We start from the raw sequence: 13,535 nt of genomic DNA, 5'->3' as shown, positions 1-13,535 counted from the left end.
CTCCAGCCCATGAACTGCCCTTGTGCTTGCCCAAGGGCCAGTCCCTGTTAAATTACCCAAAAATGTTTGAGGATTGGATGCACACCACCAGCATCCCCAGCATGCTCAGCTCCAGTACTGGCTTCCTGGCCATCACAAGCATCCCATTCCCAGACTGGGATTAGAATATAAAAACTGAAAGGACACAAATAACCCTCTGAGCAGAGCAGTGGGGGAAGGTCCACCCATGGAGGACCGTGAGTGTCCCCACAGAAAACTTCCAGTGAACATAACAGAATAAATTGCCTGGGAAGGGGTGGATCACAACACCCTGTGCTTGCTGGGCTCCCCAGTGGGATGCTCAGTCCTGCCCAGTGCCAAGGGTCTCTGGGCAGAGGGAGCAGTGCCCATTCTGGGGCACTTCCACCATCATTCTCTTGTCCAGTGCAGCAGCACAAAAGCACATCCCCCAGCAGCACACCCTCACAGTGCGACACATCAGGAAAACCTTCCTGGTAAATAGAGAAAACACAGAGAGCATGGCTGAGATTTTTCAGGTATTTTAGCACAGCTTCTCTCCAGCAGGAGCAATCTCCCCAGGGAAGGAGAGGAATGAACCAACTGATCCCCTGAGGGTTCTTGCAGTCCTGTTTTCTATGATCTACAATTTTCCAACAGTTCTTCACTGGATTTGCAGGCAGACATTTGCAGAGGGATAACAGAGGCTCTCCCTCCTGCACAACAGCCAAGCCTTTGCTTCAGAGAGACATGACTCCATGTCTATAAGCAAAGCCAGGAAATGGGAAGGCTGCATCCAGCCCGGCTCAATCCATCCATTGTGCTCTAAATAAATAATCAGATGGGCAATGGGAGCACTTCCCGTGCCTGCTGCTCTCCTGCTTGCTCAGGAAGCACTGGGCAAATGCTAAGGAGGGCAACTGAGGCCTGATGTGTGAGGGAAAGAGTGCTGGTGATGGATTCTTGATAGCTGTTTGCCACTCATCTGAGCAGCTTTTGCATGAGAAGGGTTTTTTCAGGAAATTACCTGGGCAGTCCTCCTCCCCTGCTGGGCTCCATCCCCAGCCAGGGCAGTACATCAGGGAAGACCTGGTTTGACAGGGGATGCCAGTGAGCAAATTCCTGCAGGACAGGGAAAGACCAGATGCCTAAATCTAGTGGAGAGACTGAGACATGATGGAGGAGGACTGGAGGCTGAGGAGGGCTGGTGTTTGGTGAGCACCAGAGGCTTTCCTTGCTCCAAGTGAGATGACTGGCTCGAGTGGCTCACTGGTGGTGGCAGATGCAGCTGTGAATGCCATCAGAAACAAGTGGGTAAAGGGCTTTTGGAGCCATTCAAATTGCATTAATCACCCTGTCCATGACCCCTGGACAACACCCTGCAGACCTGGGGCAGCTAGGGGTCCCCTTGACTCAGGAGCAAAGCTGCTCCCACAGCACCAGTCCTGCATCCACAGGGATGTGTGCAGGGGAGCACTTCACCCAGGGATGCTTGGGTGGCTGTGAAATGGAGCCAAAGCTGGAAACCCTCCCTGGGGTGACGAGGTCCAACTCCTTACTTGAGTGCAACACCAAGAGCTATCCAGAAAAGCCTTTTCCCCTGCAAATCACAGGGTTCTGGAGGCTCCAGCTGGGCAAGGAGTGCCTGTCCTGCAGACAAGGGCTGGATGCTGCTGGGTGCTGTGGGCTCCCTGCCAGGCACAAGCAGCCGCAGTGCTCACCTGTTTCAGCAAAATCTGGGCCACCGAGAAGGTTAATTATATCTTGAAGTTTCTTTCAGTTGTCAAATCTTGTAACTATGGTCTCAAGCTGACAGTTCTATACCCAGCAATTAACCGGCAGTGAGGCTTTGCAAGCAGCGGGGGAGGCTGGCCTTGTTTACCATCTCTGCACACAACAGGCTCTCAAAACATTCCCTTAATGGAGCTTAACAGTGCTGGCAAATATTTCCCTCGGAAATCTCGCATTTGCCGATGTGTTGCACCAACAAACGCCAAATCAATCCGGGCTCTGATAACGAAGGCTCCTCGTTAGGAGGCATGCGCAGCCCTGTGCCTTCCTCCCTCCCTAGACACTCTCTCAGGGCTGGTGCAATCCAGGAGGAAAAGCTGCTCAATCATCATCCTATTTCTTTGCTGCTGCTTCCTCTGATGCCCTGATGAACAGAGCTGTCCCAGAGGGAAGCAGGACATCAGTCAGGGCAGCCTTTCACCAGTGGGACTCTGAATTCAACAGCTCGAGGGGTTTGCTGTGCCCCTGAATGACCACACTGGGATACTTTACAATCTCTCCCTGCACTGCAGTATGTTTCACAAAGGCTGGAGGAGGAGGGGTGGCCTCCTTCCATAGCAAGATTTAATGTGGCTTTGACACACGCTGGCTCTGACCCACAGGGATGACCACAGGCTGATCAGTGACAGCCACCCCCTCTTTGATGCTGAAGGGAAATGCTCTTTGTGCTGGGGTGGCACAAGAGGCAGGCAGAGGTCATTCAGCCATCCATCAGGGCTCTTGGTGGGGATCCCCAGTTTTCTAGAGGGGCAGATGATCACAGGACTCTTCATGCTCTCAGGTGCTGAGCTCATCTTCTGCAGGGACCACGAGAGGAGATATGGTGTCACTGAAGTCCCAGCCTCTCCAGCCAAGGTTGTCTTCACAGGGTTACCAAAACCTCCACACTCCAACAACTCCCCAAGCTGTAGCAGGATTTGCTCATATTTTCAAACTTCAGGAGTAATGCTGGTAGAGAGATCACAGTCATGGATACCTGGATATGCTGGAAAGGAGGAAAACACAGAGAAGAGGATTGTTCTCCTCCCCTCCAGCTGCTCGTGGCTGAGGCACTCAGGTGAGTCCTGTGAGAAGGTGAGACAACATGAGAAGATCAAACAAAGAGCTCCAGGGCACAGCAAATGCATCATATCACCCACAGACACCCAGAAACATCACCTGGGAGCACCTACATGAGCTACATCTGTGTGTGCCAGGTGGAGATCCCTGTAACACAGCTCCACAGTTCCCCCCCAAGCATGGGCTGGGAGCATGGAGAACATTTGTTGGGAATATAGCTACATTTGGGGATGGTTTGTACCTCCAAGAATTCAGCTAGAAATAATTGACAGGAAGATTTGCAGCCATCGGCAAACAACGTTTCTTTCCTGAGAGCAGCAGCACTACAGGGAAAACAAATTGAAGCAGGTGCAGGAAGAGTTAGGGAGCACAAGAATTGCATTCCTGAGCCAAATGGACAGATTGAGACAGAGGAAAACAAATTGGGAAGGGAAATGGCTGCCTATCGCCCAGATTTTTCAAGCACTAAGAGAAGGTGGAGGTTGGGTTCAGGCTCAGTTTCAGGGCCTGAGAGCTGTGTCTCTGTTTGGGCAGCTGTGTTGGGGTTCAGCCTGGGATGAGAGTGGATTTTGGGGTGCCTTTCTGCCCTGGGCAAGACTGGGTCTGCAATCCCTGGAGCCTGGAAGGAGCATCCTACAGAAGCACCAGCCCCACCACTGCGATGACCATGAGGAGCCCAGCCAGGATGCAGATGCTGATGAAGACGATATCGCTGGTGTCCTGGCTCTTGATTTCATGGGCATCGATCACTTCCCCATCCCACTTCTGGGCATCCACCAAGTTTTCTGCCTGGCTGAGCCTGGATGGATCAGGGCCAGCAATAAGGGTCACTGAGGCTTCTTTCTTCTTTGGCTCACACTGCACCTCATACTGGTGGATGTCCTCCTGGTCTCCCACTGAAAAATCAATGTAGAGGGTGCTGACGATGACAGATGTGTTGTTGCGTCTCTGCAAGACAAGGGACATGGCTCATCAGGGCTTTGTGCAGCTCCTTTTCACAGAGGTTTGGAGGGGTTGGCCAGGAATCAGGCCAGGGTCTACTAGGAAAATGTGAGAGGGACTGGGAATACCTCTCTGCAGCACAGGGCTAACCATTTACACAGCTTGCTGTACAGGAGGGTTTGCTGCTCACTAACCTGGGATTCAGTGCCACAGGTGTCGAACCTGGTGTGTATTTTAAAGTTCCTGCCAACCACCTGGGCTGCACAGGAGGGGGTCCCCAGATAAATCCTATTCCTCTCCAGCTGGGCCAGGGACTGCACAGGGATCTGGATGTGGAAATCTGTCCGGGTGCAGCTGACGTTCATGGGCACAACTGTTGGGACAGAAAACAGGGTGCATATGTAGGACTCATGTAGGGGGGTTTCAGGAAAAAAGCTACCTCCAGAATGCAAAAAGCAATCAATATCAGCATTTTAGCCCTGTCCTATGCCAAGGACAGACATGGATGGCTTCCACAGCTTCTCTGCTTTCTGTCCAAGGGAGAGATCTCACCATCAACCCTCTTGAACCCCATCCTCCTTCTAGGGTCCTTCTAGGGTCTCCAAGTGACACATAAGTGCCATTACAGGCAACACCATCCTGCTGTCACTGCCACTCTCCATCACTGCAAAGCCAGCAGGACATTTGAGTTGCTGCCCAGGACCAGTCCACAAGAGCTTTGTGGATGGCTTGCCATGGGCACAGAGCTCCCCTGCATCCTGCAACACCCCTGCAAGAGACACTTTGATGAAACAGAGGAGACATATTTTGGAGGGACCCAATGCATGCCCTTGAGTGAGGGAGCTTTGTGGCTGCCACATGGCCCTCCTGAAAGGGTGAGCTGGGTCCATGGCCCTGGGGCATCCTCCTGGGGAGCGGCCCAGCCCAGGCACAGTTCCAAGCATCAGCAGCCCTCCACTGTTCTCAGAATGCTAATTTTGATGGGGAGCTGGTGAGCAGTGTATTGAGGGAGCTGCTGTTGGGCTGCTCATGATGCCAAAACGAAGAGCAAGGCACTGGTGACTCCAGCCCCTCTCCATCACTCTCCTTCTGGCACTGTGTTTGGCCTCTCTGGATGTAGAAAGCATCCACACAGGGAAAGAAGCAGGGAGGAAAAATACCCCCCTCTTTAAAGTGAATCCTTGCTCAGCAAGAACTAACCACTTGGGCAATATGAATTATTGAATTATTCCTGCTCCCTCTGAATCTCAGCCTTATGAAACTGGGAAGATGCAATAAAATCAATACAAAAAAATAGTGTCACTTTGCTTCGCTTAGTGCATTATAAAACCATTAGAAGATTTACCAAATAACTAAAGTGCATTAGATCAAGAGGAGGAGAAAGTGGATCCTCTCTCCTGGCATGAAGGCTTTCATTTCAATGGCCATAAATCACACATGCCCCACCCAAGCCTTGCCTTTTGGTGGGCCTGAAAGGGAAATACCTGCATGGCTGCAGGGCTGTGGGTGTGGATGCAGAGATTGAGATGTCCCTTTGCCTCTCTGTGGGCTCCTGAGGAAGCTGCTGGCAGGGAGAGGCTGGTGTGCCCAGCAGGAGCAGTCGCTCTCCTGGCAGTGCTGGCAGCTGGGTGTGACATTCAGGGCATTAATCACAAGCAGATGCTGGAATCACTGGGCAAACACAACCAGCAGGCTCAGCTCTGTGGAGGGAGGCTCAGTTTCACAGCCAAGCCTTTGTCCTCCCCTAGCATTCATCTGGCAGTGTGTACCAGGGGATGCAGGAGCCTTGGGCAGTTGCAGATGCCACACCCCTCTCTGTGATGGAACACCCCCCACTCTTGAGCAGCACCCCATCTATCTGTCTCCCTCTGGAGCAGTGACACCAAGATTTTCTCCTTCTCTTACACAGCTGTAAACCAGTGAGAAATCAGCAGGACAAGGACAGGGACAGACGTGCAGTGCACACTATAGCCCTACTAAATGTTCAGTACCACCTCTCTCCCTCCAGATGCTGCAGAGGCTCAGGACTGAACTCTATCCCATCTCTAACTCCAAGAGCCACGTATCTCCAAATCCCTTCGCTATGCTGGAAGTGAAGAATGATTTTGCAGCTGAGGGATAAAACCCAGGGCCAGCCTCCCCAGTGCCTGTGCTGCCAGTCCAGCAGCCCTGCTCTGGCCCCAGCCTTTGGAAAGGCTGCCCCTGGCTGAATCATGCCTGCCCCACAGGTCAGCTCAGATGTAATTATACTGCAATACAACAAATGCCATAAATTTGCTGGCGTTTGAGGTGCAAAGGCTGGCAAATAGAGCAGGAAGGTCACACACTGCTCCTCCCACCAGCTGCAGACATGCCAGACACGCTGGCTGGGACATGGCAGGTCAGCAGCAGGAGTGTGCCAGGCAGGGCTGGCCAGGTGGATTTGGGAATGCTGTGCCCCGGGGGTCCTGCCCTCCCTCTCGTGCTGCTGCCAGTGGAGGAGGAGACACAGGAGTTTATGCCTGCCTGCTCAGCCATGTGCTGGCAAGGCTGGAGCATCCAGGGGAGCAGGGAACAATGTTGTGATGCTTGAGCTGGTCACCTGCTTCTGGGCTTTTGGCCCATCAAAAACCCCCAGGTTTTCTCTCCCTCACATCCTGAGCGAGGAACAGGAACATGGCAGTGGCAGACACACATGAATTTGAAACTGGAAAGCCTCTCCTGAATACTAAACACAACGTGCAGCTCACTCACCACGTCTTCCTCTGCCCCACCCCTAAGGAGCCATGGGATCTGCTCCTGCAGACAGGAACCTTCACTGATGATCCTTCTGGAAATTACATGGTCTCAGGCATGTCCCAATGGAACCACAACACTGAGGAGCACCCAAATGGAACCTTACCTCCCACGTAGGAGATGGAGAAGCCCCTCTGGGCCATGTCGCGGTCAGTGTGGAGGACCAGGAGCAGCCGGTTGCTGCGGGAGGTGACGGGTGCCAGGCTCTCCCGCCCACACCACCGGCCCAGCAGGGATCCATTCTCAGTGCCACCATCAAAGGCAGACAAGTGATCATAGTCACAGCCACCCGTCAGGCTGCTCCGGCCCTCCAGCTCCATGTCCAGGAAGAAGACCTTGACCCGGTAGCCCAGGGGCAGGTGGATGCTCCACTGGCATTTGAGGTTGTTGGGGTAGAAGTTGGGGTACTGAGGGCTGGAGAAATTCCCTTTGATGGTGGTGAACACCTCCTGGCACTCGCCTGTTTAAGGAAAAAGGGGAAAGGAAAAATCAAAAGCAGACCTGAACCTCCTGGATGTGGATGAGTGATCACTTGTTTTATTGCTAAGGGATGCTCTGCCCTTCACCTCACTGCTCCCAGCCTTGTGTTTGGCCAATGGACAGACAGCAGTTTTTGGGGATGGAAACTCCCAAGGCAGTCAAAGTCCTACAGGAGCAACCCATATCCCCAGAGAATTGCATGATCAAGGGTGACTCCTGCTCAAGAAGGCAACCCAGGGCTTGGAATAGCCACAGTGATGCCGTTTGCACTGTGTGGTGGTTTACACTTCACACCATCATCTCATGGGCTCTCCCCTCCATGATCATCTCCTCTTGCTGCTATGGGAGGGACAGAATCACCACCCCAACCCAGTGCCTGTCCCCACATCCTTCCCATTGCCCTATCACCCTGAGACCCCTGCACCTGAGTAGAAATGGGCCTTGAAGCCCCTGCCACCGATGTTGAAGTCCGACTTGAAGACAATGAGGAGGTGTGGGGTGGAGGAGACGGTGCGGGGTGGGCGGGCGCTGCCACAGTAACGTCCCAGGCCGGGGGCAGCAACAGTGGGGCCATCAAAAAGGGCCACGTAGTCAAAGCCACAGCCTTGGCCCCCCTCCATCTGGAAGTCAGCAAACACCAGGGTGAGAGGGCCACCACCGCCGGCCCCCCCGATGCTCCAGCGGCACTCGGCATCGTTGGGGTAACTCTCGGGGTAGCGGGGGCTGGTGATCTCCCCAGAGAGCCCCGTCAGCTGCCCACCACAGGCATCTGCAAGGAGGCAAGGATGATGAGGGCAGTGGGAGAGGATAGATGGGGGGATGCTCAGTGACCACCACACCTCCCTGCTACCTTTCCTGTAGGCAGCGGCGAAGCCGTGCTTGGCCACGTGGCGGTCGGAGCGGAAGACCACGGCCATGACGTGCCAGGCAGAGGAGAAGGGTGGCGGGGGCCTGTGGCCACAGAAGGTGCCCAGGAGGTTGCCCCGGTCCCGGGCAGCCCCGTTGTAGACCTGGAGGTAGTCGTAGGCACAGGTGTCATGGTACTCCAGCTCGAAGTGACTGAAGGAGAGCAGGATGGAGGAGCCCTCGGCCACCACGATGAGCCACGTGCACTCTGTCTCGTAGGGATACAGCCCTGGGAAGTTGGGGCTGGAGAAATTGCCAGAGGGTGCTGAAAGCACGCCCCCACATTTGATGCCTGGGGGACACAGAACGGGGTGTGATGTCCCCTTTCCAGGGGAAGCCTAGAAGAATGGAGACAGGATGCCCAACACCAGCTCCATCCCACCATCACAGCACCAGAACACCAGCATCCTGCAGAACTCCACTGGGCTTGTCCACCCACTCTCCCTGGAGGGCACGTGTGCCCCCATCACCTTTCATCCCTCCCTTTTCCCCGTGCTGCCCCGTGGGGGCTATAGCAGGGCTCAGCTGTGCCCTTGAGCTTGTCCTGCCAGTGCCAGCACAGCATCCCCACCTGTTTATGGCTGGGAGAAAGAAAGTTGGGAGTGAGTTTTAAAGGCTCAGTGGTACCAGGCTTGCCAGTGCCCCAGATGCCCAGCCCTTCAGCTTTGTGCCTCCCACTGACCCCACTCCCTCCGTATAAGGGTGGTATCAGAGAATTCGAGCTGGGAGAAGCAGGGGTGAAGGGCTTGATGTGCTGAGCAATGAGTTATGCATGTAGGGATCGATTTCCTAATGAAATCTTTATACTGAGACATGGTTATTATAAAATAAGGCTGAGAGGGGCCGGCTGTCACCTGCCCCTGGGTCTGATTAGGGCTGGGGTGAAGAGGCTGATACATGGGGAACATACATCATGTCTGGGAGGCATACAGACCCTGCACAGCCCCCAGGAGACATGTGTGGGTTCCCAAACAAGGCTGGGCACTTGCTGCCATCAATCTGGGCCAAGTATATTGCAAATCAATAGTCAGCCTGTGCACATTGCTTTTCATCGTGCTCACTGGCACAGTGACCTCCCAGCAAGGGGGTCCTGGGATGTGTGGGATGCAGCACCACGAATGTGTTTCTGGCCAGATCTAAAATCACCTTGCTAATTACTGGGGATAGGCAGTGAAGTAATATGGGGCTGGTACTGAAGGAATAATGGTGTTGAAATAAATACCCAAGAGGAGCCTGTGGGAGACGTGAGTAGCCACAGTGAAGACAGATAGATGGATTAAGGGCTGGGAGCCTTGGGGTGTTCTGGAAAGGCCAGGTGTGGTATGTGGGGGGTGAGCAGGCACCCCAGGGCAGTGGTATGGCCTCAGGAGCACCTGTACCAGGGCCAGGGATGGGTTTTAATTTCTGGCTCAGCCCTTCTGTGAGAAAGGTGCTGCCATTTTGGGACGGGGGATTGCTTGGGCCACCCTATCACCTGAATTACTGAATTATTGTGTCATCTGCTAACCCTGCCCTGCATCCTGGGGACCTTTTATCTGGGTAAGGTGAGAGATTTATTGCATGCCTGCCACATACACATACATGCACACATTCACATATAAATGTATATGTGTATATAGATTTATGTAGGCAAGTGCAACTCCAGAAACTAACAAACCCTTCACCAAAGCACTTGTACACCACAACAGGACAACCCCTACCTGCACTCAGTAAGGTAAGCATGAAGCAGAAACCCAAGCACAGCAGCATCCCACACTTGCTGCCACAACAGTGACTCCACATCCCAGCTCCTTGCCTCTGTCCTGAGCCAGCCCCTCTCCCTGCAGGAGAGCTGGAACCCACTCACACCCCAGAGCCACTGTGGCACAGCAAATGGCCCTCCCCTCCTCAGGAACCATGGGTGCCCATCCAGCCCACCAGGAGCTGGGTCCAGGCTCTTACCTCTGCTCGGAGCATCCCCGAGAGCCCCACAGAGCATGGCCAGCACTGCCAGACAGCCCAGCCCTGTGCACCCCATCCTCCAGCAGGCAAATTTCCCCTCACCAGTTCCCAAGCATCCTTTTGGAGCTGTCTATCTGGGAGGAAAAAAATAAACAAAGAGAGAAATAAATAAAAAGCAGGAGGACTGTAGAATTAATAGTGGAATGAATAATTCATCGCTTGTTTGAATTAAGAGCAGCAAGGTAACTTGATCTATTCCTCCCTTCCTTCACTCAGTTTTAATGATCTGGATCAAATGTCCCAAGGATTTACACTATACCAGATACCTTGTCAATACACTATATTTAGAAGAGATATTAATGTTTCAGAAATGGTGTATAACAGCAATAAGTCTGGGCTGACAATATGCCCTTAAGGGGCTATGAAAATAATTTAGTTCGCCAAGCAAGCCAGCGAACCAAAATGGGAATTTCAGACTTACCGCGGAAAAGCATCTCAGGAATTACCATGATTTATACTGCGGCACCCACTGCACAAAGCCAGCTGGTGGCGAGGGCTGGAGAAACGGGAGCAGGATTGAAACGCGGCCGCGTCTCCGCGCCGGCTGCCAGGTCAGCATCCCTGCAGCAGGAGTCCGGGCTCAGCAGGATGCTCAGCCCGGGAAAGCAGCAGTTGTGAGCACTAAAGATAGCAAATCCCACCTCCCCCGAGGAAGATTACAGATGAATTGTGACTCATGGGCAAAAAACATCGATTATTATAGAACCTGCTAAGGCCTTGGAGAATTGCCACGTTCTTCCATGCTGGCTCACGCTACTTCTTGCCCAGGCTCTTGGATGCACGCAGCTGAAGGTAAGCAAGCCTTTGGGTTTGGTGGGAAAGATGTGCTCCTTGTGCCATGCCACATTAGCTGGAGAAACCCCAAACCCACCAGTGGCTCAGTTCCTTCCCTCCTGCCCTGGAGAGAAAAGACTTTCCTGCTGCCACAGCCCACACCCACATGAATGCCAGGAAACAAAATCCCACGAGGGCCTCCCAGCGTGAGGGACCTGTGCTAAAAAAGTCACCTTCAAAGCAGCAGGGAGAGAAGCAGTGAATATCTCTAAATCTCAGGCAGGAGACAAGTTGCATTTATTAATTAAGCAATGAGGATCAATGCCTGAGACATTTCCTGTGGATTAATGATGGGCTGGGAGGAGCTGATGGCCTGAGGTGCAGCTAAAGACCATTAACACCAACTGGTCATGAATCCCCAGGAAGTGCTCCATGCCAAGGTCGTTAAGTGCCTGCATATATTTATGGGGAATAACAACAACAATAATATTTGTACAGGCTCTCTCCCCACTGCCCAGCCTTGCTGGAGCCATGCCGAGGGCTGCTGGGAGTTCTGGGACATCCCAGCCAGGAGCCCTATATCCTGAGCCCAGCTGAGGCAGGGAACATTGGGTTCTGTCCTGGGGCATTGAGCACCACATCACCCCACCAGCACCAGGACTAAGAGCACAACAGAATGAGGAGCAGGGCAGCTCCCCCTGTCCCTGGGCACTCTGGGAAGACCCTGCCCCAGTGCAGGCTCTGGGAGATGCTGCAACGCTGGCACATCTCCTGCTGACCTTCCAGGAACATTACAGAGCTTAATTAGCTACTTGCCTAATGGCTTGGAGAGGAGGTCTGACCTCATCAACAAGTGTGGGCCCACACAGCAAAGATGCAGGTGAGGTCTGGCCATGGCACAGGAGCCTCTCCTGGGTATTTTCCATTGCCACAACCCTGGTTCATCTCAGAGGAGTGATCAGCCCTCCCAGCGACTATCACCTGGACTTAGGAACAAAGTGCTCCCTGACTTCTGCATTGCTGCACTATGGAGCAACATGTTTACCCTCATCATCAGTGGGCAACACCCAGTGTCTTCCAGCCTTTCCACCACTGCCCTGACCAGCACCAAGCCAGTGCCCAGGACCCCAGTACCTGCCCAGCTGCTCCTCTCCCTGCCCTTAGCTGTGCTCTGCATCAGCAGGCCCCAGGAGATGGGGGCCAGGGCTGTGCAGCACAGCAGCTGTGCCCCGCTCCCAGGGGACAGCATCCATCAACCACCGGCACATTCACCCTTCTCCTGACCCGGGGACGGCCATTCCAGGCTGGGCCTGAGCCCAGACAACCCGGCTGTCAGCTGAGGAGCTGGGTGGGAGGGTGGAGGAAGGCAGGGGGAGAGTGACATGCAGCAGGGAAGCAGAGGAGCCAGGAAGAGAGGTCTGGCTGGAAGGTGCTCTGGTACTTGTGCTCCAGCCACGGATATGGTGGGTGATTTCAAGGTGTGCCTCTGTTCCTCTGTGGGCAAATTTATAAATCATGAGTCAAAAAGGCATTTGATTCATTTAAACAGAAAGGCCGTGATCAGGACTGTGAGACTTCAGAGAAGATCAAAGGTTTAAAAATGGTCCCCAGGAGAAACGGGAATTATTTAGGCAGGAAATAATGAGATGAAATTAAGAAGGTATTTAGGCTGCACACAAGGAAGAAAAAAGGAAGTGAAGCAAAGCCCCTCTGCCCTGCACAGTGCTGCACGGGTGGCAGGAGCTTCCTGGGGGCAGCCAGAGATGAGGAGCATCCCACCAGCACGCCCCTGCCTGGCAGGAGAGGCAGGATGTGAGCCCCTGCCCTGGCTGGGAATCGGCCACCCAGCCGAGCTCACACACCTCCAGCTCCAGAGATGTTCCAGTCACCAACAGCACCGACACCAATTCCCACGAAACTGCCACCACGGGGAGGTTCTGGGCCTCCAAAGGGAAGGAAACCTCTCCTCTTCCCCTGGCAAGGAATATTCTGCACCAGAGCCTTTCCACTCCACATCCCTGCGTTTGCAGAAACCCACGCCATCCTCTGCCTGTCCCCATGGGGGATGGTTGGGATGAGGGGACTCGTGTTAGAGCCAGCCTCAGAAACAACAAAAGGCAGGAGGGGGAAGGGAGAGAAGGGCAGAAAATAGAGAACAAAGTGCCCGCGGGCGGTTTAAAGGCTCCTTGGAGCTCCTGCTTCCAAGGACATCATCTCCCCCGTGGAGAATGTCTCGCAAAGCCGCTGTCCCCTCGGGCGGGACATGCCCCGCTCCTCCCGCCCGGCCGCAGCCCGCCCTTGCAGGATGGCAGCCCGCAGCACTCACAGCTTGCTCCGTCTCTCACCACCCTCCCTCCGAGCCACGAACAAAGACGGAGCCGCGCGGCAGCACGGCCGGACCAGCTGGGTAGGGTTTAACCATCGTGGCCCATATGTGCTGAAATACCCAGACATATTGGGGTTGTGTTTAAAGGAACAGTCCCAGCTTTCACGCTGAAAGCCGGCGCTTTTCCAAGGCAAGCGTGAAGTTTTTTACCTTGAGCCTTTGCAAAAAGGTGGGGTGTGGTTCTAGCAAAATCTCAAAAATACATAATATTTAAAGCTAGAGGACTAGAAGCAAGGTTTTCAAATACTTAATAGCTGACAAAAATATTTTCTCCATATTCCTAGCTAAGACCAAAGTAGGGAGAGCAACTGGAGAAAGCATCTCATTATTTTATCAGCCTGTGTGTGAAGAAGCACCTTAACTACACAGTGACTTAGGGAGGCTAAAGCACAGCATGGATTGGAGACGAGAGCTGGCCTTGGAC

At 53.7% G+C, this 13,535-nt stretch overlaps 1 protein-coding gene across 5 annotated transcripts; it reads right to left on the bottom strand.

Annotated features, from left to right (window-relative positions):
* Positions 1 to 3,049: 3,049 nt before the first annotated feature.
* CDCP2 (CUB domain containing protein 2) lies at positions 3,050 to 13,131 on the bottom strand. 5 transcript variants are annotated; one of them, XM_085586220.1, is made up of 8 exons: positions 13,052 to 13,131; positions 10,373 to 10,512; positions 9,892 to 10,021; positions 7,895 to 8,242; positions 7,469 to 7,813; positions 6,671 to 7,024; positions 3,984 to 4,162; positions 3,050 to 3,795 (listed from the first exon to the last, which is right to left on the bottom strand). In XM_085586220.1, the coding sequence occupies exons 3-8, from the start codon at positions 9,965 to 9,967 to the stop codon at positions 3,481 to 3,483; spliced, it is 1,617 nt and encodes a 538-aa protein (XP_085442346.1). In that variant the 5' UTR covers positions 9,968 to 10,021; positions 10,373 to 10,512; positions 13,052 to 13,131; the 3' UTR covers positions 3,050 to 3,480. The 5 variants fall into 5 exon arrangements, with proteins under 5 accessions (XP_085442346.1, XP_085442349.1, XP_085442348.1 ...); XM_085586223.1 differs by lacking the exon at positions 13,052 to 13,131 and having other exon boundaries at positions 7,895 to 8,288; positions 9,892 to 10,025; positions 10,373 to 10,543; XM_085586222.1 differs by lacking the exon at positions 13,052 to 13,131 and having other exon boundaries at positions 7,469 to 7,664; positions 9,892 to 10,025; positions 10,373 to 10,543.
* Between the last annotated feature and the right edge of the window lie 404 nt (positions 13,132 to 13,535).

Source organism: Lonchura striata, chromosome 8, assembly GCF_050655825.1.
Source record: "Lonchura striata isolate lonStrDom1 chromosome 8, ASM5065582v1, whole genome shotgun sequence".
Lineage (NCBI taxonomy): Eukaryota > Metazoa > Chordata > Aves > Passeriformes > Estrildidae > Lonchura > Lonchura striata.
Note: the sequence above shows the minus strand (reverse complement) of the source record. Positions and strands in the feature narration are given on the sequence as shown.